This window comes from Falco punctatus, assembly GCF_963210335.1.
Source record: "Falco punctatus genome assembly, chromosome: 8".
Lineage (NCBI taxonomy): Eukaryota > Metazoa > Chordata > Aves > Falconiformes > Falconidae > Falco > Falco punctatus.
Window position 1 is genome coordinate 43,460,932 of NC_137588.1, and position 27,144 is coordinate 43,488,075.

General features: G+C 38.7%; 1 protein-coding gene across 5 annotated transcripts in view; it reads left to right on the forward strand.

The window, feature by feature from the left end:
• Positions 1–27,144, forward strand: part of PKP4 (plakophilin 4) — a 101,714-nt gene that overhangs the window by 70,454 nt on the left and 4,116 nt on the right. For all 5 annotated transcript variants that reach the window (XM_080398672.1, XM_080398673.1, XM_080398674.1 and 2 more), the window contains 9 exons: positions 2,854–3,067; positions 17,905–18,088; positions 19,421–19,538; positions 20,037–20,228; positions 20,377–20,550; positions 21,400–21,550; positions 23,661–23,856; positions 25,761–25,845; positions 25,949–26,066. In XM_080398672.1, coding sequence (XP_080254798.1) covers positions 2,854–3,067; positions 17,905–18,088; positions 19,421–19,538; positions 20,037–20,228; positions 20,377–20,550; positions 21,400–21,550; positions 23,661–23,856; positions 25,761–25,845; positions 25,949–26,066 — 1,432 coding nt within the window. The remainder of the gene's footprint in view (positions 1–2,853; positions 3,068–17,904; positions 18,089–19,420; positions 19,539–20,036; positions 20,229–20,376; positions 20,551–21,399; positions 21,551–23,660; positions 23,857–25,760; positions 25,846–25,948; positions 26,067–27,144) is intronic.

Here is a 27,144-nt window from a genome sequence, read left to right on the forward strand (position 1 = left end):
TTCTCACACCAAATCCAAAACACAGTCCTGCACCAGCTACTAAGAAGAAAACCAACTCCCAGCTGAAACCAGGACAGTTTTGAATGGGAATAATCAGCTGTTATAAATTCTTAGAATACTATAACAGAAAAAATGCAGTTGTCTGGCTTCTAGGGGAAAGGATTATTCCTGCACTTTTGGGAAAGCGAGCATTATGTCAGTGTTTCCTTATGAGGCTTTCAGCCTCATTAAGAAGCAGCCGTTCCCTGAGATGTGATGGTGGGTAGGGATCAGCATGTTTCAAAAACACGATGGTACCTGTGGCAGCAGGAAAGTTGCAATTCATGTTCCCCTCAAAGCAGAGGCCAGCAGAGGCAGCTCTTTGGAATGAGAAAGGATCATAATTATTGTAGTGCCAAATTCAGTAAATCCTTAATTGAGAACTGCTTTTGTATTTTCATTCGTTGTTTAAATTAATTATTTTATTGCTGTGGTAAAGACCAGGTTAATTTGCTAAGCTATTAAGGATGTTACTTGCATTGCTAAAATGCAAAGGTAAGCATACGAAACTGGTCATTGTGGAGGGGAATCATTACCATGTAAATCAACTATGAAACTATACAAAATTAATAGATTGCACTTCCAGGTAATGTGTATCTATCTTAATACATAAACACTGATATTTTAGTTCATGAATGTATCATTTTACAAGAATTCTGTTTTTTTCCATTTAGAAATTGAAATGCCTGTTTAAACTAGCAACAGGTGCTACATTTTAGAATAGTTAATGAGTCAGCAAAATGCAAATTTTAATGGATTTCTAGTCCGGTATTATTTTTTAAATAATAATATACGCAGAAAATGCATCTCATCAAGTTTTGAGTACAAATAGAAAAAACAATAAAGCTCTTTTGTCATTCATAGTTTGTACCTGTCTTATGGATGTGTAGTGTAGATGCAGCATTTGATGTGCTGCGTTGACATACAAGAAGATTGGAAAGTATGACTAGTTATTTTTTGCTTCGCTATTCAGTAACAATTATTTGACTTGAAAAAGAGCAATTTATTTTTTTAATAGGATCCTGTAGTATATGCTTTCAATGTAGTCTATATAAAATAAATAATTTGTAAGGTACTACTCATTTCCTAGCTACAGAAATCTTGCCAGGTGAGTAACTTTAAGCTTAAAGCTCACTGATGCCTTTAGATACAGATTCCCAGTGGCTTTTGGCATAGCAGGGGCTTCTCTAATTGGGAAACACCAAACTTCGTATCCCTTGGATATGTAACTTAACATAGTAGATAAATCTAGGTGTGTAAATATAGGTTTCCTTTTGAAAAATACGCATTTTAAACAGAGGTCTAAAAAATATCCAAGTCGCCACTGTTCTGTTTTATTTCTTTTATTCTACCTAAGTTGATTTGACAGGTAAAACCCACATACCGTGTTGGTTATAGACCTTGCATTTCAGTTGTGTGGGGTTTTTTTCCAAACCTCTTCAATTTGGCTGTTTTAAGGTATAAAGATATTAACTGGTTTTGTTAGACAGTGCAGTTTTCAAGAATGTAATAGAAGATTCTGTTTCTCAAAGTATCAACTTAAAATGATTTGGTTACAACTCAATTACGCTTTCATTGAGAATAATCTTATTCTCCTTGTGGTATGGCAAATAAAAGTCTCTGAACATTTTAAGCCAAAAATCCATGAAAACTTGTACACATTGACGTATTTCAAATAGCCTTGTGGCTTGCCAACCTAATTATTACACAGCTTAAAATAGAAAAGGGGCCTCTAGAAGTGCTTGTAATGCTGAACTAGAGAATCCTTAGGACTGTTACATTTTTTACATCTTTTCTGTTTGGCCCAGAACCACATAGTGTACAAGCAAAGCATTCAGGAATGATGGCGTAGCTTGCTCTTTTCACCATGGGGTCTCCTTAGGACAGCAGCAGATTAGCTGCTGTAGGGGGGGGTTGAAGTGATCCTATGCCAACTTCCTTAGGCATATGCTATGGCTAGTATGGCACAGAAGTTGCTATGCTATGCTAAAATAACACCAGGTTACAGCAGATCAATCTTATATTACAAAATACCTTTTTTTTTTTTTAAGCAGTTCATAGGAAGGATTTTGGTAGCCTTTTGGTGGTGATCTTTAATTTAAAACTAATTTTAGTCTTGTAAGTAATACTACTTAGTTATCTCTTTTAATTTTTTTTCTTTTTAGTAAATATTACAGAATTCTAAAACATTTTAATCTTTTATAATTTCTGTAAGTTATTTTGAACAAAGGAAAGTACTACATAGAAATGCGATCTCAAATCACAACGGTTTGGGTTTTTTTTAATATATTACAAAGAATAAATATAACTAACCTGCTTAAAGCAAATAATACAAACAACTTTTTGTTTTACAAATTTCTGCAGAGTAGACCTTCCTTTTAAAAATAATTTCAGATATGCCAATATGGCTGGTTATATGCTAATTTGATTTGTGTGAGTGTTTATGTAGCTAAGTGTAAAAGTTGGTATTTAAATCTTTGCAACTTCTTATTTCTAATGTTCCCTAACAAGATATTCTGAGATATACAAAGTTACATAAAAACTGTGTTAATGGGAAACAAAACTTTAGGAGTAACAATGCTCTGAACACAGTAAATGGCCTGAAAATGTCCATCAGCCTTTTCAACAAGGATATGAGTCGTTCACAGGAATTTTCAGTAGTGTGACAATCAAGTTATTAACATTTAACAACAATATTTCCTCTTGAAGTAGAATTGAATGTATTGGTTTTTAAAAAATAACGGCCTTTTAAATTTGTAGGGTGAAATGGGTGAAATCAGTGGGTGCTGATGTTCCTGACATCACATTTCCTAGGTATGTAGGCTAGGAGGAATCAAGCACCTGGTTGATCTCTTGGATCACAGAGTCCTGGAAGTTCAGAAGAACGCTTGCGGTGCACTGAGAAACCTTGTTTATGGCAAGTCTACTGATGAAAACAAAATAGCAATGAAGAATGTTGGTGGGATACCTGCCCTGTTACGACTGTTAAGAAAATCTGTTGATGCCGAAATAAAAGAGCTTGTAACAGGTAAGTTTTAAATGGAAACAAGCAGGGAACTATAATACAGATTATTTTTCTGAGGTGGACAAGACTGGAGTAACTGTTAAGTGAATGGAATTGAGTATATCAACTGGATTTTTATTTGTGCAATGGTATTTTTTATGAATACAAAAGCACTTACTTTGATTAGTGACAGTTAAAGTATTAGCAAAGAAATGTAGATTCACTGGGAAAAGCAAATCTTGAGGAAGCTGCACTAAAGCTCCACTCTGATAAATTTTCCCCTGGTACGATTCTCCTGCGTGTACAGCTAGCTCTTAGATAGGTATTTCTTTATTGGCTCGTAACGTGTTTCAACACAGGCTTTTTTTATCATCTGCTGACAACAGTTTTATATAAGATCCTGCAGAATTCAGGAGGTGGACCCAAACTATGTAAATGTGTCTTAAAGTACAGACAGAGGATTGAAAGTATGGAAATCATAGACGCATCTCGGTGCCCGGCCTGCTAGTAGAGTCATGGCAAGTAACTGCTATACACTCCTAGTCTCTTGAGTGTGAGGTAGCAGGTTTAGCTTATAACCCATAAACCTACTTGGCACTTGGTACAGACAAAAAGTGCAGAAATAATAAATGATTTGCAGTTCTGACACGAGGGAACTCAGTTTCCATCAAAACAGGGTGGATTTTTTGGATACTGTATGCACCTGCTAACTCTTTGTCTTGAATATGGGAGTGATTTGCCTATGAAGGTTGTAGGGGATTGAAACATATGAGAGGACAGAAAAAAAGCAAGAGTTTTCACTTTCTTTAAACAGTTCCTCTTTCAAGTTTTAGCAGCTCCCTTGTTTGATTTTGTTAAGGTACAGAGCTTAACTACTTGCCTAGTAAGCAAAGCTGCGCAATACTGGGAGCCTTTCCCAGATATTTCCTTGTTTAGAAAAGCTGTTAAGTAGGGAAAGGACTGCACAGAATGTTTCCGAAGCATGGAACTTTAAGTTCATAAGCAAGCATCAAGATAGCCTGCAGCGTTCATGTTCTCTCTAGAAGGATATAGCTTTTTCCTTAAGAGCGTATGTAATGGAATACTTAAAAATAGAATTACACGTTATCTGCCTTGTCTGCTCTACAAAATTCATGTTTTATGCATTTAAATTACTTGTGCTTTTAAGATGTTAGGGGTGGTTCCACAGACAAAGCCAAAGTGAAATTCTTAATTATACAAGGTATTTAGTCACTATTAAAAAACCCAAAACCCTACACTGTTATCTTTCAAAAAAGATATACAGCACATCATCTGTGACTAAAAAGATTTTTCAAATAAAGATGTTTTTTAATTTGGATTATAAATAAAGATGACTTCTTCAGAAAATGTTACTCTTTCTTTTTAATGCACACATTTAATTTTTTTTAGCCAGCTACAACAAAATGGAAGGTTTTGACATAATTGTCTTCTGGTTAAGTCGGTGGCATTGACTTGTGTTTAAGACCAATGCTGAATGCTTGAGAAGAATTCACAGCAGACTTCTTCTGGAGCTCAGGGATTTTTAAATGCTTTCTGTAAATAGCAGTGTAAAGAAAAGATGTGGAAAGGATCCAACGACTATTCATTTCATAATTTAAAAACTCCACCTATGTCAGAACTAAAACTAGCAAACCAGACCTAGTCTACTACATTCCCAGATTAAGATAATGTAAATACAGAGAAACTAGTGTCAATCTACACCAGTAGCAATGCTCTGTGTCTGATTTCTAGTTTAAAATTAGCACTGTTCATTACTGCTTGTAGTTTATTCATCAATCTTCATACAAAATGGATTTTCCAGTGTAACATTTCTTAATGACATACGAGTGCTTTTCTTTTTCCTGAGCATGGTCTTTCTTCCTCACTAAAGGAATTATACTTTCATTATTAGCAGTATCAATTGCCTTTGAAAGGTAACAGTTGTATCTGGTGTCATTGCAAGTGAAATTCATCCAGTTTAATTTAATGTGCCGTTAGATAGCTGAAAACTTCATTATCCTAGAGAAGTGAAATCAGAGTAACAAACTTTTTGTGATCTTTACAGATACTTTTCATATGAATGCATTTATATAACATTTATGAGGAATTATTTTATCAAAAGCAACCTTTTAACCTCAGAAATTATTTGAGAACATACCCTAAAGATTGGCTATGATAAGTTTGAAAAGCTAGTGTACTGTGGGAGGGTTTAACTGCACAAACATGTTTTAGAGGTGTTAGAAAAGAGTAGGACTGCTGGGCTCTATATTTAATTAACAGTAGTTGAAATTACAAAGATTGAAATGCAGGGATAACAAAGAATTGGAAACTGAATGGAGTGTTAACATTAAAAACTACATAAAATGCAATTCCAGAACACAAGAATGTTCTAAGAGGGAAGCAAGTCATCTTTTTAACGGCTATAGACTGTTCAGGAAATAAAATGTGCTAAATCACTTTTTGTAATTACTATATGAAAATGAAGTAATACTTTAAAAAAAAAAAAGTCTTTAAAAGTTGGGCTTTGGAATGCATTGGAAGAGGATAACTCTTGACTGAGCCTGCTCCAGCTGCATGCAGGTCCCATCACTACTGACCCATGGCAGCCTTGCTGTCCTGTACTCTGCCCTTGGCAGGGAAACGGGGAAGGTACTCTGTTTTTCTTTTTTTCTTCCCCCCACCCCCCCTTTTTTTTTTTGGTTGTAACTCCAACACATTTCATCATGTTGCAGCACCAGCACTTTGTGGAGGCTACTGTTTTTCATGTTCTAGCACAGCTTCAGCACTAGGTAGCAGACATGTTGGGGCCTTCCTGGCTGTGTGCAAGAGCTCCGTTCCCGAGCAAGTGGCGTGAGGGGTGCACGGTGGCCTGTGCTCCCTGCTTGTGTGGTTACATTGCTGTCAGCACAACCTGGAATCACTCTGTGATTTCAGAATCTCCCATCTTAGAAGCTTATACAGCAGAAGACTGTCTGTGGGGTAGACATCAAAATACACATGCTCTTGAACCCAGGTGCACTTTCTAACAATTGAGCCTACTTTCCACAGACCCTCCGAAGCAGATCTTTAATATGTTAAAATGTAAGAAACATTGATGTACTCTGCCACTGCAAGCTTTCCAGACACGACGAGTCAGATGCCTGCCTTAAAAGAGTAGTCCCTTGATTTCCGTCCGATGCTGGGCAGCAGAGCAGAGCCCCAGACAGTGCCCTGCCCAGAGAAGGGCCGCAGCCCACTCCTGAACAGTTGGTCTGCTGTCAGGATTCCCCCCCAAAAGGTCAAGCAGGTGACGGGGCTGAGCCTGGGGGAGCCGTACAATTTTATAGTGGGAAGGAAGGAAGAATGAGCACAAATTTGCTTATCTGCACGGTAAAGCTCTGTCCTTAAAGGGGAAAGGGGTGGTTGATGATGGCCCAGGTGATTCTTCATAGTTTAATTCTTCAAATGAGTATTACCTCAGCCAGTTCAGTTGAGAAATGCTGTTCTCTGCCCAGCAGCATGATCTTTTGTACACACAGCGTCATCTTTGTCAGAGATTGGGTTCTTGCAGCAGTTAGCACTGCGCGTTGTTGCCTGTGTATTTCTGGAGAAAGGACCCAGGGCTCCGCAGTTCCAGGCAGCCAGGGATGACGAAGGTACAGAAACAGCTGCAAGTCTCACACAGCTTTGCAAACTAAGCACTCTGTGAAATGGCTATAGTTACCTTTCACAACTTACACATTACTTTAATACTTACCTCAGTTCTACCCCGTATGCAGTCCAGAGTTCCTTGTGACCAGCTGTGTGTAACCTGCCGAGGTCCACATGCTCAGCCGTGTCCAGCAGTGGACCCCTCAGCTGGTGCAACTGCTGAAGAACTCTTAATAAACCTGCTGCTTGTTTGCGAACACTACCTGTTGTGAGCAGTGGCAGTGGAATTCATTGCAGTAGACTCATCAGGAGTCTTAAAAATCTGGATTAAAATGCCAAAATTCAAAACTAGAGTAAAGCATAAAAAAACGGGCTGGATACAAAGAAGACACAAAGTTCTTTGCCACTGGTGATGCCAGCGTTCCATGAATAGCTGAGACCCCAGAACACCCCAGAATACAGAGGCATTCAGCAAGGAATGAACAAATCATACTTTTTTTTCTTTCCCATCCAAAAATTCTGTCTGCAGATTTTTCTTAGCCCATGACTTAAGCTTGACTTTAAACAGCTAAAGCTGTTGACTGGAGACACAAACATCATTATGCATTGATGTCCTGTAGCCCTAACATAATTGCTGGCTTACTATTATCTGTTTCATGTATTCTCTGAATTAGGTAATAAAATAAAGCTTTGAGGAATTTAACACATAAGGGGTTTTCTGGAGAGAGCAATTATTTTGCAATCCTATTACGGTTGCTTAAGTTACATCAGTAATCTAACCAATTCAACACTGAACCTGTAACTGGTAGAAGCAAACCAACAAAAGAACAAAAGACAACCCTTACAACACCAAAAGCTACTGAGTAAGAGAAGGTGGGTTTTCATTTTTCTCATGCTTCATTCCTATATATTGGAAAAGACAGATTCATCACCTGAATATCCTGCCGTTGATCCAAGTCCAGAAGGGTTATGAATAAATCTAAAAAATTTTGTGTATCAGAACAGTCAATACACAATTGTCTTAATATTTTTCCCTGTGGAGAAAATGTTAGAGACAAGTCGATGTTAGGGGGCATTTCCCATGCAACTTCTTCTCCCAGTTAAGGAACATTGCTAGCCTGTCATCCATGAATTGCTGCTAGGGATCAACAGCCTTATTCCGTCCTGGCTTACTTGGTGAGAAAGATGAAGCCAAAGTTCTGCTTACATGTTACAGCTCAAGTAACTCCAGCAACTGTTAGTGCAGTGGCTAAAGATCTAGCAGAATTGTTAATTTTGCCTGCTTAATTTTTGCTGTTACAGAAGGTAACCAGTCTTGTCCAAGTGCAGTCCTGAAGTGGATAGAAAATTCTTTAGTGTGAAGAAAAGTGATGATTTGTAAGTGAAGGAGCTGAAATTTGATGGAGTGAGGTTTGATGATTTTGTATGCTGCTGTGAAGTAGAATCTGCGTGTTTTCTTGTGCCAGGGCCCAAAGACTTAAAGCAACATTATTGGGTTAGGCATTAACCTTTAAAAATCAATAAAAATAAAACCTTATATTTCATTAGGTGCTTATGGTCTGTGACGACAAAACTGTTGCACAACTGAGAAATTCTGGCTAACAAGCCATTAACTTTAATATAAGTTAATAAAATATTTACATGTGAGGTACTGCCATTGCACTGTTACCTGCATTCGGTATGCCTTAGCACATCGTGGTAGAAAAACACCAGTGAGATTCCATACACATTAGTTTCATACTTCTGTGTTTCAGTAAGATCAACTATGGTCTACTTCAACTATTAGTTTCCACTGTATATTATGTACCTTGCTGATGCTGCCATTTGGAAAGTAAATGAAAGAGCACAATACTAGTGCTATTAAAATGCTAGTCTTTTTCCATACCTTAATACAAGAGATGAAGCTTACTGCATGTATTAATCTGTGAGTGCAATTTTAAATACAAATAATTATATAGAAGGCCATCAGTTTGAATGCTTGAGTATGTTACTCCTGAGTAATTTCCAATAATTTTATAGAGAACTTTTTTGAGGAGGTGGTGGGTGGTGTTAAAAGTAATGCTTTTCCATATTTACGCTAGTTCTAGTGCATGCACTGTTGTATTTGCAACGTTCAGATCCAAAGTTAAGTTTGTTTCCTTGCAAGCTGATAAATCTGGATTGCTATATTTTTGGGAGTTTTATGTGAGGATACTTTGGGTCTCGATTTCAGTCTTGATGTCTGCTGTCAGAGTAGCATTATTAATTGCACATCCGAGATGGCATAAACTTGTTACTGAAAAGCATATATTGAACCTTTTAGAGATTTAACAAATTTGTACTAGGTGATCACATAACCTTTTATTTCAGGATTTATAATTGCTAGACATCAAATTGTCTAAAGTAATGATTCTTTTCAATTATTTGCTTAAAGATACTGGTTTTAGAATGGGACTAGCAGAAGGAATGCTAAAGGTATCAAGAGAAAATATCCGTATCTTTTTCTTGAGAGGTATATGACATCAACGTATTTCAACAGTAATGTAAGATATGCTTCATATGCATGGAGTTCTTTATGTCAGCGCAGTAGAAAAGCAAATGCTAATGTTGATTTGATTTACGCTGAAACAGAAACAAACAAATTGCTGAGGTTTACAAAGCCCGATAGCTTTGGACACAACCTTGCCAGGCTCTGATTACAGCAGATATGTGCTCAAGAACACGGAGCTGTTCTTTTTCCTTCTGTTTCTACAGTTGATTATAGGCCAAATCTTGACCCTTGCAGATCTAAATTAGCATGCTGTCTTCCGGACCTCACAGCACCAGGTGAGGCATTTCACAGCTGTGTCAAGTCATTGGCTCTGTGATACCCCCCAAGCCCCGTTGGAGGGGTCCTGCGCATGATCACAGACCCATCTGCCCACATGCACTTTGCTTGCGTCCATTCCACCCCAGAGCATTATGTGCAGCAAGCAGGATACAGAAACAGACTGTTTCTATTAGTGTGTTGGAAAAACAGTTCTTCATAAATAATTTCTCCCCAGTTGAAAGCATCCTATGAAAAATTATGAAAACTCAGTTGATTTTTCAGTATTTCTGACCTATCTACATGCAGTAGGATTTGATTAAAAACAAATCCAGTCACTAAATGCAATAACATTTAAGTTTTGACTTTATAGATTCCAAACTACCTGTTTTCACTAGATGGTTCTGATTCTGGATTTTTTGTTTTGTTTTGGGGTTTCTTTTGTTTTGTTTCAGTTTAGGTTTTGGTTTTGTTTATTCTGCTTCATATCACCTTGTCCAGATCACATTTCCAGGGCAAAATTTGATCCTTGCTGCCTGAGTCTTGAGGTCTTTTTGTTTGTTTCCACATAATTTTTGGTACATTGTGTGAGTTAATTCAAGCATATGTCATCCTCACAGAAGTTCGCCCAAGTTGTCTTCTCTATATACAGCCAGATCAGCTGTTTAGTGTCCTCTGGTGTTACAGGGAGTATCATAGCTGGCATGCAGAGTTGGTCTCTGGACCTAACTGACAGACATTTCCTCATCGTGGATCTTTGAACCTCCAGATGTGTTCCGAGTAAAGTGATACAAAACCATGAAGACTGAAGAGGGCTGTATTACTCCAGAGTCTTGTCCTTTTTCTTTTTAATAGTAATTTCCTTCTTGGGAAGAATCCTTTTCTCCGTTATTCTCTAAATGTTTTGAATCTTTGGAGGGGGACAACATCTCACAAACAGAAAACAAACCCCAAAAACCTCAATCACTGAAACTTAGTGGTTTAGAATTGTCTCTGGTTCTGCTCTGTTACAGTTTGTAGAAATTTCAAGTGCTTTTAAAGTATCTTCTACGTGAGGAAGGAACATCACCAATTAAAATCACTTGCTATTATTAAATATGTACCGAAACAGCTTGACCAGCATCATAGAGCCAGAGACCCAGGACCTTTAGAACAAAAAGCTGATTCTTTCAAATTTTCAGGGCAAAATGTTCGACCAAACTCTGCTGCACTATTGTGTATATATGTTTATTCACCTTGGTTCAGCTCTGCTCCTTTTAAGCACTCACTTCTGTAGTCAGTTCCTCAGAAAAGTCTTCCAGACAATCCTATTTTCTTTCTTTTTTTTGTTTGCTGCACCAGAGTTTACATTAGATAGTCAAAATCATTTGGCTTTAACCTAAGCTTGTCAGGGTCAAGGATGGGATCTAAATTATTTAAGATTTCTCCTCTATATATATTCTAGGTATCAGGGGTTTAAATCTAGAGAACCAGAAGTTTATGGGCAAGGGTTTTTTTTGTCCCAAATCTATGTGGAAAATATCCTCAAAACACCTACCAGTACTATTTCTGGTTGCCATCATTTTTAGAAAATATAGAGTACCTTGGCTTTCCTCACCCTGTACGCACCCATTAGCTGCAAACGTGAGATCTGTTGTGAAGTTGATGGTTTTAAAACAGAACTCTGTTCTGCGTCTGTAAGGCGAACCTCAAATACGTTGTCCTTGTGTCAGCTGTCCACTTCATTCATGGTATTGGGTTTGGAGAGTTATGTTTTGTTGTTGGCTCGCAGGTACAAGCTTATTGTTAGTTCGACGTACTTTTATCAGCCACCACTAGCTGGTACTGTTCCTTGCATCTTCCATTTATTTATCCGAGGTCCAAAACAACTTCAAAGCCCTGTAAATACAATCGATAGATCAGCTGTCAGCAAGTATTGTTATGTCAAGGAAGGTAACAGATGGGGTCAAAGAAAGATCCCCCTGATCTGCTTTAGGAGGCTGTGCAGTTCAGTGGGTTTGACTGTTTCAGGTATTTCTTCTTTGAGAGCCCTCTTACACAAGATTTTGGGCTTCTGTTTTCACAGCATCACAGAAGAGGTGAGGTTGGAAGGGACATCTGGAGGCCGCCTTATCTATCCCCCTCCACGTGAGCAGGGTCACCTGGAGCAGATTGCCCAGGACCATGTCCCCCTTTAACCTGCGTGACATATATTTGTCTTAACAACCCTGATTTGTGATGCTACATCAATTCTAAAAAATTGTTTCAGGACAGGATAGGAAAAAAATGAGGGGGCTCTAAAATACCTCCAGTGAGTAACTTCTGTTAGTCAACTTAAAGGACTCATCTGACCCTGTCAGTACTCCAATGTACAATCCCTAAATTTTGGTAATTTTAAGATCTAGTGCATAAACCTATATACTTTCCATCAAGATTCTTTTAGTAAAGCTATTGGGATTTTTATATGGATTTTTCTGGGACTTGATCTTACAGAAGATGTACATCTTTAAACTTGAATTACACCTCTGCATAACCTGTTGAGCATTTTTATTCTGCTTTCATCTTTCCACCTTATCTTGAACATTGTTTTTTATTTCTCCTATTCAGCAGTTTTAGAGGAGAACGTATTCTGGTTCATCAGAGTAGTTTACATAACTTGATATGAGCACCTGTATTTTATTATATCTTGTAGGTACATCCCAGCTACTTAAAAGCTTTTTATCTACAGTTAAATCAGGGTTGCATGTTTTCGCTATTTTTTAATACTTATGCTAGAATATTTCATTCAAGAGCCAGACATCTAGTTTTTTCTATAGTAAGTAATATTAAATATGACTTGGCAAATTTTCCTGATTTTTGAGAAGGGAGACGTATTCATTAAATGTTTTTTTCATTTTTATTCTTACCATCTAATCAATTTAAATGACTGGCTAAAACTTTGGAGATGGACATTCATGTTAAAGATTTGTGTCCCTTGCCACTTTAGATGCAAACATCAAGGTCAATTTTCTGTCTTGTCTAAAATAAATCTTATGACAAAAATATCCAGCCATTGCAAATACCGAAGCAGCGTTGTCAATGATAGCAACTGCAAATTTTCATGTAGATAAGGCTCTCAATTTTATCATGCTACTTACTTTAATTTCCCAAGTAGGGTTATTTTGGACAACGTTCACAGAAATATTGTTTTAGCATGATGATCTCTGAGAGCCGTAAGGGTCCGAATTTAATGCAAACATAGGGCAGGCAACCTCCGATCAAAAAAAGGAAAATGGTAAGTTCCACTTTTCATTAAAACTACAGAACTATTTTCATATGGCATTTTAAACTCTCCTGCAAAGGTTACTGATCTTTTTTGGTGTTTCCCCTCCCACCCCAGTGCTGTTCCTACTTATTTCCTTCTACTATTAAGAATTATCCATGCTTGGTAATGCTGCTATCTTTTGAACTTTAGCCTTCTCTCAGATTTTCCTCACCTCTAGCCAATGTCAAGCACTAATAGTGTGATTTTTCTGCTGTATTTTGTAGTACATTCACAGACTAAGCGTGAAACGTGAGGCCAGCTGAAGCAATCAGTTGAATTATACACAAACTCTCCTTCCAAACCCAGAGATGCTAGGGACAGTAGGCAGGTAATGGACTTGGCACTGCTTTTGCTACACAGAGTTGTGAATGGGATGATCACCAGTATTCCAGAATGATGGAAGTTGCAGCTGTTGAAAAATATATTTTTTCTAAATTCATTCTCTATCCAAACTGTCTCTTTGGACTTTGGCAGATGATTCTGTAACAGTTAAATACTTGGTCATAAGTGTGCCTCCACAACGAGGAATAAAAAGGCCCTGTTACTTAAATGACATATGCGATTACGCCATCATCCCAGAAGTCTCTTAGACCTTAATACAGCATTGTACTGGCTTCTACCACCATTTTCCTTATCTTTGAATGGAAACTTCCCAAATTATAACTGCTTTTGCCTTCAAGGTTTCTTTCTGTAAGCACTCTACAAATAATCATATCATATTCTCATTTTTAACATGATGGCTAAAGGGCTAAGTAATACACAGTTCTCCTCTAAAATAAATAGCTGAAGACTTCTCTCAAATTAAGAAACAGTATCCTGGTGAGAACTTTTGCCTTCACATAACGAACACAAGGTGATACATCATTAATCATTTGATCAGGCTACCTCCTCGAGAGCCCAGCTTCTGGGCAAGGTTTGACATAGTTGCTCTGTGGAACTGGTGATCTGCTCTTTGAACGCTCCCAGGCAGATCCTCACAGACAAGGTGTAATAGTTGCAAAATTCTAACGGGCTTCTTGGGGGGGGACCGAGTTCAGGGAGGTCCTCTAGCTGGTCTTCTCAGATTGTGCCCACATATGACAAAAAGATGCTGCTGGCTATTCTCTTCCAGTTTCTTAGCAAGCATCTGGGTTACAGAGCTCCTGGGAAGGCAAGGTCAGGGGCGCGTGCCACGTCCCTGGGCTGTGGGGAGTGACTGGCAGCACTGGTCCAGCCGTGCCGGGGAATGCAGTGCGTCACCACTTGTTGCCTTGGCATTTCGCACAGCACCCGGCTGCTCCAGCTTTTCCAGAAGCTATAGGTTAGCCAGTAAATATTTAGACGCAGTCATACTTAGCAAGTGCGAAAGATTTCCCTCTATGTCAATAACCATACAGTAATATTTTCAAAGCTAGGCCACGGAGAATCGAGCGTGCTGTTTTCCTGTATGCATTAAGTAAATAATAGTACTCTGAGACTCAAAACAGAATTTTTCTCTTGCATAACCTGCTTTAACAACAAATGTTTGGGGGGGCAGGGAGGAGGTTTAGGTAAGATCTAATTTCTAGTTTGCATCAGAAATTGCATTTTCAGTTTTGAAATGCAGTTTCAAAAACTTAAAGCTGTAGGCCAGTGAAGGATTTAGATTTCTCACTGTTAGTTACCCATGAAGTACTTACCTTTAGCAAGGGCATACCGTCATGGAAGAGATTTATGGTATGGAAGTGGATATACATTTGATCGTTTGCTTTCAGTAATCAAACTGTTATGTAGGCAAACGTTCTGGTAAAAGCACCCTGCTGGCTCCTCTGGAGCCTGCTGCTGGCCAGCACGCCTGGCTCCCTTTCTGCCCAGCTGTGCTCCAGCTGTTGTCCAGCTAAGGCCACAATTACAATATGACAAACTTGAAAGTTGTCCTTCGATCTGTCTCACTTGTAACTTGGGTTCCGTAGCTCAAAAGCCACTTGGTTGAGGGAAACCACACCTGGATTCTTCAGCAACGATGCAGCCAGGACAATTGTCTGTAAACTGTTTCTGAATCCATCACCATGTAGTTTCTTTGCATTTAAAAACGTAGATATACTAATTTAGATTCCAAAAAAGTTAAAAGTTTTTTTATCCGTCTTTGGGGAAGTTATTGTAAATAGATGATGAATACAATCTCGTCTCAAAGCTTGGGCTTGTTCTGCTTTCCATTGAAGCAACCACAGTGAAGCAAACATGCTTTGGATTTAGAAAAGGCAGCGGAAAAGTTTGTGAGGGTGTTCTGGCTCTTAGGAGAGTTCATTGTACAGTCTTCACCTAATTGCAAAGAAGTCTGTTTCCTAGGTAGATGAGCTGTTGCAGAAAGTTGGGTTATTCAAGGACAGCCACGCCAGCAACCGTAATCTTCATCCAAACATTCAAGTTAGCTTTGTGTGTGAGCTCAGCGACAGAGATAAGAATCTCCAGGAACCAATGTGTCACACACTAAGTACTTTGACTGCCTGTGTCATAGCTAGAAGTCAAGACAGTCATGAACCTCCTCATGTATCTGTCTCGTGGAGCCCCCTCTTAACTGTTTTACTGAAGAGAAAAAAACAGGATGTTTGTTGCAAAGATTTTTCTTTCTTATTTTTGTGTGACTATTACAAAATTTTGCTGTCTTATGAACTTTTGGGTTTGTTAACTCTTGTAACATTTACTGTCTTGATCTCCCATAATTTATTTCTGAGGAAACAAAATGTTCAAGATCTAGTCAAACTGAACACCGTATGGTTTATGGTAGCAATTCTATTGGGCTATTGTGGAAATGCTGTTTAATGGTTTTTTGCTGGATGTACACTATACATATATACACACGTATATATTATAAAGCTATTCTGCTTCACAATTAGTAAAATACTGTCTGTGAAGAAAATGTTCCCAATAAGATGAGTACCTGGTGAGAATTTAGATGAGCTTTAAGCTGTGTTTCATGAAGAAAGATGATTAAATGCCTAGTTTAGCATATTACTTGCATGTACAGTTCTGCTGATAATTATGTTAGAGCTCATACTTTTGTATCTGAGTGTCGAGCAAGAAGACTCTGCAGGGTAGGAAACTGTTGAATTCTGCCTGAGGATAAAGATTGATAGTTCCGTTTGGCTGATAGTTGAATGTAAAATATTCTAGACTGCTTGTTATGGTTTCCAGGAAGAACATTTCTGTAGGATTTTCACATTAGCTCTTGGATGTTCAGCTCTGCACTTAAATATCTAGGATCCCAGGCATACGGTGCAAGAAAGCAGTAATACCAGTGCAGGCCATTCTTCCCATGTTTATCACTGAAAAAAAAAACCACAAACCAAACCAAACCAAAACCATATTCCCCCTCCATAGTTCATCTTGAATTCCTCTTTGCATACTGGCTTTCCAGGTTCTGCCTGATTTAGAATCATCACATCACACACTTGGGACCTTTAATTAAGACTGTAATGGCTATCACCCATCTGCCAATCTATCTTCTTTGTCATTTTTTCAGAATTTTTTTCACAAGACCTCATCTTTGCAAAACACTGGTGATTTTTCAGCTGTGACGTTCATAGATTATTCATGCTTCATTTTTGCTCTTGTATTCCTACGACCTTTCTTTTAGCTGATAATTCTGCCTGCAAAGATGTAGAGATTTCCAGTGTAAACAGTCTCTCTCAAGAATATTGCAAATCTCTTCCATGTCTCTTTTTAAGTAGTTTATAACTTTAATCTCCAGGTTTCATATAAATCAGGATAATGATCTGTTTCTTCCTTTTCCCAAACCTCTTACAGGGTTGTTAAAGATTCACCCTTTGGAGGTCAGACATTCATGCCTTTTTCTGAATAGGATGAAAAGTTCAGAAAAGTGCCTTCTCTCATCTGGCAAATATGCCTTCTCAGACTGCCGACGGCCTAGAACTAACGAGGCAACAAATGAAAGTACTGCTGGGGATCGGGTTGTACACTCACGGCAGGCATGCAGTTTCAGTGGCATCTGTAAGGAGTATTTTTGGTTTTGAGATTTAGCTGCCTGGTTTTAGCAGCCCTTCCCTTGAAGGCTGTACCATTGCCTGAAGTACCAGGCATGACCCATTCCTCTTAACAGAGCAGCGACCGTTCAGTAGTGACCCCTGTGTGTCAGGAGCCTACTGCTGACAGTCGCCCATAGTTGCGATGTCCGTATGAATTGTTACTGGAAGCAGCTGCTTTCTTCTTTTCTGTTCAAGCAGATATTCACACCTTTTCTTCTACACTGGAACCCTCCTCTGGGAGAGGAGCCAGCTGGTAGTGTAGGGAGCCGTTCCTGCCGGCACGCTCAGGTGGCAGCGTCACTGGTGTCCCACTGCAGCTGCAGTGACTGCACGTGCATGCCTACAAATGTGTGTACAGGTGACAGACATCAATAAACTAGTTAATAGTGAATGACTAAATTACTTTTGTTTTTTTGTTTTATATGAACTTTGGTGCTGAATTAATCTGGCAAATCTATTCATGGCCTCTTTAGGAACAGAAGTGTCTGCTGAGGTGCGTTTATACCAGCTTGTACTAATTTTTCATGTTGCCTGGCATACTAAAAAAAAGACAGATTTTGGCTCCCATTACACGTAGAGGGTACGTTTTATGTTTAGGGGACACTCCTCTAGACTCCTGTAGTGCAGAGAGGGGGGCTTCCCCTCTCCAGGCAGGTAGTAGGATGAGCTGTACCTCAGGAAAGGAAGAAGGGAACATCTCCTGGCAGTCGGTGTGCGTTTCTGCGGAGTATTTTTCCTTAAGAGTATTTATCACTGATGCACATGTTTTCCTTCTCAGTATTGTGGGAGACCTAACTGCTGATCTGTTAGGGTTATTCTGATGATCATCTCGCACTCCAGCCTTTCCGTCAAAGAGCTTACGCAGCAGCAAGACAGATAGAGTGAAGGCTCTCGAATATGTTACAATCTGAAGTGTAGAAATACTTACTTCAGTCTGTGAAGTGAATCTTTTACTGGCAGCTTTGCAGACCACTTACTGACCAATAATGCTGGAATAATATTAAAGTTACGTTGCAGACTAATTAACATTTGTTTTGGGTTTGCATAGGTAGATTTCTTTCTCCTGTATTAAAGTGATGTCTTTTAAGTTGTTGCTGCTGCTTTGTGTTTGGTCGCCAAGCCTTGTCTGACCTCACTGCAAGGGAAATCTTTTCTTCAGGGGTTCTCTGGAACTTGTCTTCATGCGATGCAGTGAAGATGACAATCATTAGAGATGCTCTGTCAACGCTGACAAGCACTGTGATAGTGCCACATTCTGGATGGAACAGTTCTTCTTTTGACGATGATCATAAAATTAAATTCCAGACCTCCCTAGTGCTACGCAATACTACAGGATGCCTGAGGTAATTTGCTGTTCTAAAATACTGCCTTTTATAAAGTAATCATGTTATCTAGCAGGTCCTTTTTGTACTGTAATTTTTAAGACATTTATAAATTACGTTGAGAAGTACAAAACTAATCACTAAGAGATGCTAAATATAATAGCTAGTGGTTAAATTTGTGTTGTGTTTTTTATGAATTGTGATCATTGCACTTTTCCCCTGTTACTTACTGCAGGTTTTGTATTGTATGTAAGGCTTATGAATGTTATTTAGGGAAAAAATTGTGGATTTGGTGATTCTTTATTGTTGTATACATTTAAATAAATACGTTTGTATATGCGTACATATCCATAAAGAATTGTTTGACTATCCCCTTTGGGGATTTCTCAAACAACAGTAAGAAGAAAAAAAAGTACTCAGAGTAATAAAAGCCAAACTAAAATATCTAAAAAGATAATTCAAGGGCTGGGGCAGTATACAAGCTATTTCTATTCATTGGTAGGTTTGTTTATAATTTTTATTTATTAGATTTCAAACTGTCTTCCATTAAACAGTAGAATAAAGCCATTGAGTTTAAACAGGACTGGAATTGCTTTTGGTAACCCTTCTAAACTTCAGAAAATTTTCATAAACTACTTTTTTGTTGTTGTTTTTCAAGATGACAAGTTTTATGCTGCTTTTGAACATAGTTTTGTTCTAGCATAGTAGTGTAAACATGATATGTAGAGAAAAGGCACCCCTGTGACAGGCACGGCAGCCTTTTTGAGGAGCAGTACCATTTTCAGCGTGCATCCAGTTACAGTGTAAGCATCAGGTTTTGCAGTATAGTGGCCTTGAAGGCAAATGTTTTCCTACATCCTTTGCTGCTTATTCTCAAGCACAGTGCAGCCTTTTCCTTTCCTCACACCCTAATTTATACTTCTGTCTGCGTAGTACTACTACAAGTATTAATGAAGCTGCATCACAGAACGGACCACTGAATGGATCCAATTTAAAGAAGAGGCAACGAAGGATATTTCTAACACAGACAAGCTCAGCAATCTGTTCTGCAGCACGTACAAACCATAGATTTGGGCTTGTACAACAGAGGAGGGCTTGGAAGGGAAAAGTCTGTGGGAAAGGGGTTCTGCTTATGGCCAGTTTTGTTCACGAGTCAGTGCTGTCTTGGTATTGCAGTTTTGAATCATATTTATCTTCTCCAAGAACTGGGGGTGGGTTACTGCACAAAGTGCTGTGTTTGCTTTTAACTTCTCGATTATCAATCGGCTGTATAAAGAAACTCTGCAGATTATCTAATAAGATGACTGTCTGTCTGTGCATACACCGTGTTCCTCTATCATTTCAATCCGTTAGGAATCTAAGCTCCGCAGGTGAAGAAGCCCGGAAACAGATGAGGTCTTGCGAGGGATTGGTTGATTCACTGCTGTATGTGATCCACACGTGTGTGAACACGTCAGATTATGACAGCAAGGTGTGTGCATGTTTCATCTAAGTGAATTTTAGCGATAAACTGTATGCCTGATAGGATCCTTCAAGGTTGTATAATAAAATTTCGCTCTGTGGTGCACCGAGCCCAACTGGTCCTCTCTCCCAACCCCAGTTCACTGATGCGCAGTCAAATTCTGTTGCATAATATGCTGCAATTTTTCAGCACTTTTCATTTTCATCAGTGTTGAAGTATTCATTCTTTAATAAAATAATAATAAGCTCTTGTGCTTTTCATTTTCATAATACTAAAAAATAAGCCACTATGGGAGAGATTACTATTATAAATACTTTCGTATTTGAGGGTATCAGAAGAGAGATTGCAGTTTTCACAGAGAAACAGACAAAGAAACCCAAGGCCCAGAATTGGAATTTAGTGCTTGTGCTCCAAATGCCTGTTCACCTCTACTTGATTCGTTTGGTTTGCTGTATCACTGTGTAAGAAAGTAACTAATTACATGACATCTTTCTGGCTTGGCTTCAGACAGTGGAAAATTGTGTTTGTACCTTGAGAAACCTTTCTTACCGTTTGGAACTAGAAGTACCTCAGGCACGTCTGCTGGGTATCAATGAATTGGATGACTTGTTAGGAAAAGAATCACCTAGCAAAGATTCAGAGCCAAGTTGCTGGGGGAAGAAAAAGAAGAAGAAAAAAAAAACTTCACAGGAGGATCAGGTTTGCCGTTTTCCTTGTATTACAAATCTGTCAACTGTGGTTTAGCTAATGGTGGGGGAGGAGTACATCACTTGAAGAAAAACTATCATATATTGAAAAAAAAATCCAGAGGTTTCATCTAGTTACAAATGTTATGTTCACTTCTCAGTGGGATGGAGTTGGCCCTATACCAGGATTTTCCAAGTCCCCTAAAGGGGTGGAAATGCTGTGGCACCCATCTGTGGTGAAGCCGTACCTAACGCTTCTAGCAGAAAGTTCCAATCCTGCTACTCTAGAGGGCTCTGCAGGATCTCTCCAGAATCTTTCTGCGGGCAACTGGAAGGTATGTGAATTCCTACTCTTCCTCCAGTCATATTTTAGCTGGCTTTTTTAGTAAGATATTGAAATGCGCTTGGAAGGAATGTGTGATTTTCTAGTATGCATCTGAGTGTCTCTCTCTAGTGCACATCATTAGTGCTTATGTGCTGCCATAATGTTATTTCCACAGTGAAAAGCAACAACAAAGATGGTAGACAGGAAGAGCAATATGGGTACTGGCTTTGAAATTGGTACCATTTATTTTAAATAAACAGAAAAAGCTTTCTTCCAGTGCACATTAGGTCTTCTAGCATCTAGGTGTGAGTTCTGGTGGGAAGGTACTGTCAGAATAAGACCAGCATAAATAAATTGTTTGTATTTGCTTTATTATTTGTATTATTTCTTCCATACATTCTTGCTTGTGGCCCTTGCATACAATATGTTACAAAAGCACCGCATGAGAGCACTTCATTAATGTTACGTATTTGTCACGGATAGATTAAAAAAAAAACCACAATTGCTTCCTTTGCTTATAGAAAAAAAGCTTAGACTTTTTCATTTTATGACCATTATAGAATTGGTATTTAGAAAAAAAAGGGAAAAAAAAATCAAACTGTTCCCTTTTCAATGACTTGTAATCTATTAAGCTATTTTGTCTTTTAGACTACTTTTTTTAAACACGGCTTTGTAAGAGGAATGGGTGAGAAACAGAGCCAGCTCTTTATAATAATAGAAAAGACATTTGACATGCATTTGACGTGTCATCTTTTCTTTGGAAAATGTCTCCTAACATACTTAATCTCTTACTAGGTTGTAATTCTTACTTCAGTTGGAATGTTGTAGTAGGTTTGTGAGTAACTGGAGTTTATTGTAGTTCGCAGCATACATTCGAGCTGCTGTAAGAAAAGAAAAAGGACTACCAATCCTTGTGGAGCTGCTGCGAATGGATAATGACAGAGTTGTTTCATCTGTGGCAACTGCCTTAAGGAATATGGCATTAGATGTTCGTAATAAGGAGCTTATTGGTACGTACAGAACTGTGCTGAAGAAAGCACCATTACCAATGTGTCAGACCTTGTATTGAAAATATACCAGGATGAGATTCTATCAGTAGAAACAGCATACTTGATTTTCCTATATCCTGTCAGCTGCGTCACAGAAATTAATCTTTTTGACAGCAGTAGCTTTTTGGAGTAATACTGACATTTTAGTTTGCCTTTAGCCATCTTGCATGGCAATCTCTTTAAAACAGATGGAAGTCACCACAGCTAAATTAAACTGGACAGGAAACTGTCAGTACAAAATGTGATGGAAAACACAACTACTTCCTTGGAGCTAAGTGGTAACCTTCTCAGAGGGTTTTGAGGTCCCTTACATATTCTAAAAGGATAGGACAGCTCTGCTGCCACTACATCAGTAAATACTTTATTTGATAGTACTGGATAGGGAGAGAGGGAAGAAATCCTCTCCTAGTAAAATATTTCCATGAAAACCCAGATGTAGGGTATCATATATATGTCTTTGCTGAATTAAGTAATCAAGGGTGCTTGCTAGAAAAACTTACTGTTTCTCTTTTTTCAATTTTAGTATTTCATTCTTCAAGCATTCATCTGTGCCTCTCATCTAGCATTTAAAAAACCCCACATTTTTCCTGCCTTGATCAGGAATCTCAGTCTATTATGGCAAGCGTTGAACATGCCTTGCCCTCAGCTTCAGACTGCTGTGGCCTAAGTGAACCCTGCTAACACAATGTCATGATCTAAAAAAAATTCATTTTTGTAGAAGTATTTTCTGTCTTGTTAGACTGGTGGGATAAGTATATAACAACTATTTATACAGATGAGAGTATCATTATTTTTAAAAAGATAAATGCAGGTGAACAGAATTTAATATATATATTTCTGAAGCTTCTCCATTGTTGATGTTCAGAACACGCTTTCTTGCAGCACAGGTATTACCTGCAAAAGAATTTGGTAAAAAGAAAATTCTGTTCTGTAGCACCAGACATACAGGTCATGCTCAGGTGATACTCTTTTTTCAGGATCTTTTTTTCCCGTTCCTGGCAGAACTTCCCAGTTCAAGAATGCACCTCTGCCTGTTCCCTCGCCCTGTCGAATCCTTAACTATGAAAGAATTACTGGCTTTCCAGATACACTCTGAAACTACTCTTTGTATAAAATATTTTGAGACATGAAGTGAGTCATAAATTACCCCATGCTAGTCATCTGCTTTATGCAACTTTACTGCCCCTGGAAGGGGCAGGAATAATGGGTTTACACAGTCTAAACTATGAAGAAAACAAGAGACTGTGGACTCCAACAAATAACAATATAAACTGGTATATGCAAACGTGTTGATGAGCTTGCTAAAAGATTGGCAGTGACCAGGTACTACCATATGCAGCATTGTTGGTGATGGTTTACAGTGTGTCTGAAAAGTTTTTCCTTGTGTTTGCACAATTCCTTTTTGGATTTTTTTCCCCTCACCCCAAGCACATTATGCAGATGGCTGGCTATTGGCTTTGTGTAAAGCTTATTCATTTTGCACTGTTGTGTACAAATACATCTTCAGTAAAATCAATTAATCATTCAATAAACAGCACAGCTTAAAGGGGGGGCGGGGGCATTACCTTGCCTTTAGTTAATTCCCTTTGTCTGCAGTGTGATTATTCCTGCGCATCAGTCAGTATTGAAATCTGGAAGAGCTGAGATCTGATCTCTTAGGGATAACGAAGAATGTGGAGAGAATGTCTGAAAGGAGAAAAATCCCAAGTTACTGTAAGGATTTCTTTAACCGTCCCATAAATGAAGCCTAGGAATATGCACTGCTTCTTTAATCATAGTAAATAGTGTAACATTTTTCCTTGGATGATTCTGCTTTCTCAAATGCTCGTGTTTTAATGCAAAAATTGAACTCCTCACATTTTTAAACTAAAAGGAAAAAAAGTTCAAAAATTGATTTCTAGTCTCTCTTGACTGTGTAAAATGTGAATTTTTGAAAGCTTTCCACGGTTTTGATGCTGTGTTTCTTTTTATTGCTTTCAGATGCAGATTTGTGATGAGTCCTGTAGTTTCAAACCTTAATTACTAAAATGTATTTTTTTTTTTACTTGGTTCTGTTGATGGGTTTTTATAGGTAAATATGCTATGCGAGATCTGGTTAACCGACTTCCAGGAGGCAATGGTCCAAGCATATTGTCTGATGAGACCGTAGCAGCAATCTGCTGTGCTTTGCATGAGGTCACTAGTAAAAACATGGAAAATGCCAAAGCCCTCGCTGATACTGGAGGGATAGAAAAACTGGTGAACATCACAAAAGGAAGAGGTGACAGGCAAGTAGGCAACAAAGTTCATACCTAGACTGTTTCTATTTCCATCTAGGATGGTTAAGAATGTGGGAAATGGGGTTTTTTGAGTTAAAAAAAGGATCTACTTTTGCTGTCCTGATCAGGTAGCTAACAAAACACGATTTGTGCTGGGAAAGAAGAGGCAGTCAGTACCACCATTCTCTTGCAATGTATTCTCTAAAACTTTTGGAGGCTTTTACAGTTGCATGCAGTAATCACATTAGTGGGGCCTATATGCAGGTTAAATGGTATTTTTTAAAAAAAATGTCCCCTGTTAAACATCTACAAGATCAATGGAATATTCAGGATGTATTGCAATAGCTATTAATTGTATCTAGCGTGGCCGTTCAGTAGGTGGTAAGGAAGAGCTGGCCGGCCGTGCAGTTTTCCTGGCCCGCGGGATCTGCCCAGGTAGGGCTGCAAAGCAGATGCTGGTTGAGAAGGCATGACTGCAGACCTGCTGGGGTCTGGCTGTGCCAGCCCCTGCGCTAGGGTTTCTGTTAACAAGTTCAGTGCTGGGCTTGATCAGGTGTTGGGTTAATTTAGTAGTGAAAAAACCTTTCAGAACCGGACAGCTGAGCGTCAAGGAACAGGAACATGCAACGGCTCCCAGGTCAGGCAGGGTCAGCACTAAGTCAGCCTCATAGGCCCCATATGGCTTTGCTCAGCATCACTGCTCCGTACTTCTTAGCAATATGATGCAAATCGTATTAGCAGGACTCTTGTGTAAGCCAGGTACCACAGATCCCTCTTCTATGGATAGCAGAAAGCTGATGATACAGTCAGCATGGTGTACTGTTCCCACTGTGTTTGATCAGATGTCAGGAGAGAAAAGGATCTTTTCTCAGAGAAGTTGGTCAGTGTGAGTTAAACATACCACATTTTTACCGAAGTCTTTGTCTCAGAAGGAACTGGGTTGTATTTTGAGCATCCAAGATGTGCTTCCTTCCTATGTTCAAAGGACATAGACTCACTTCAAGTGGGGGTGTGAATGCAGTGACCCTTTATATGACTTCATTGGTCTGTGGAGACAACATGTAAAGTTGCATCTGCACTTATATTTATGAGGCAACAGGGTACACTAAACAAATTTAACATGTTGTGAACATACTGAGTGTCTACTCGTAGATTAATGCTATCAACTGCCATTGTTTTCACTCTTTCTTCCAATAACTGTATTTGGATGAATCTTCACAGTGACAGAAAAAGGTGTACATTTACACAGATGTCGTGCTGTGACATTTAATGTCAAATCACTACTTCAGTACCACCACCAGCTTACTACCATTTCTCTTTAATAAGGTGGCATGACTTTATTTTTAGTAATAGCTAGACCAGTTTTCCTAGCCTTGCCCTCGAGAGCGGGAAAGTGTTTCCCCAACCAATAAAAGTTTTCAGTAGTGCTACACAGAACTGAAAACAAAGCCTCACTATGACAATGTCTGGAGACTTAACACCAGTTCTCTTTTATTTGTTTATTCATTTTCTACAGTTAGGAATTTTGTACAACAATTCAAGGTATGTAGACTCCATTTTTATGAAACGCACTAAACAGAATGTTTCTCTTCATGATGTTTAATTCTTGCAGACAATGACAGTAGCTCTTTCAGCCTTTCTGTCTGTATTCCTCACTTGTGGGACCTGAAGGGAAAATTTCTAGGCTGGAGAGGGAGAAGATTGTAATGTTTAATCGGGTTCTGCACCAGGCTTTTGATGAGGCTGCTGACACAGCTGTGTTCACATTGCGGTAACGCAGGAGTGCATTATTGACACCTGGAGAGATGACCTGACTTGCTTCATAGCATCAAGGTTTAGGTCATTATGTAGCTCAGGAAAGCTGTTCTTTTTAAGTGGAATTTCTAATAATGTAATATACTTTACTTCCGTAGATCATCACTGAAAGTTGTCAAGGCAGCTGCCCAGGTACTGAATACATTATGGCAATACCGAGATCTCCGTAGCATTTATAAAAAGGTAAATTACAAAATTAGCCTACACTGGAAAATAGTTCTACAAAAATTCCTAATTTACTGGAAAGCAATTTTGATGGGTTTTTTTTCTTTTTGCCGCTCCACAGGATGGATGGAATCAGAGTCATTTTATTACACCAGTATCAACACTAGAGCGAGAGAGATTCAAATCACATCCTTCTTTATCAACAACAAATCAACAGATGTCACCTGTCATACAGTCAGGTCAGTCAAGAAATGTAAAGAGCTGTACTGAAGGGGTAGCTGGTATCTTTTTTTTTGACTCAAATAGCCTCTCAGTTTACAACTAACTGTCTAAAACACAGAGGTCATGCTGTCTCTCCTGTATTTAGACGTGAAGTACTTCACGTACTCTGAAAGTTACCTTCGCTGTTGCTGTTGTCAGGCTTCAGATTCCACAGGACTTACGGATGTCTCTGTATTACCATTTTAGTTTGAATAAGCAGCACTTTGAAGCCCGTCTCCCCACTTACTCCTTAACACAAATCAAACTGCAGTCTCAGCATGTGTGAACTGTATTCCTTTTGGATGAAACAGAATCAGATGGTGTGCGTCCAGACCACTGATATACTCCAGCTGCTAATGGGCATTCAGGTCATGGGACCAGGTTAGATTTGATGCTAAATAAAATCTTCACAGTACACACCTGCCCTTTGTTACCAAGTATTTCCCTCTACAAAGCCACTCCTGTGCTGTATGACTTGGCATTGTAGATGCAGCCTCACAGAACACGGGTACTTGATAACATAGAAAGCAAAAGACCAACAGTGAGGAACCTACTTTCATTCTCTATTATGTAATGTCCCATTAGGATAAACAAAACAAATACAAAAATCTTACTTTTGTGACTCCTCATTTCTCGCCTTTGTGCCTTTAATATCTTCAATGCTAGGGTTTAGATCTTCGTGAGGGGGCTGAAACAAAACCTACTTGAAGTCGTATGTGTTGTCTTCATTGGCATTTTGTTTTATCCAATGTACTCTTCTTTTTTTATGTGAATAGATCTCTGTTAATACCAAGAAATATCTACCTACCATGACTGGTAAAATAAGTGACTGCTTCCTACAATACTGTTGTTTAATTACTTTACATAAAAGTAACAGCCCTCACACATTCCTTCACAACATCGCTGACTTAAAAAACAAGGAATAGACCAGAAATTTATTTTTGTACGAGAAGTGTACTTGCAGTGTCTTAGGAATGGAAAGAAAGCGTACCTTTCATGCCCAGGGTTCCTCTCAGCCACCACAGTACAACATACAAGACTGATTCCTTTGTCTAG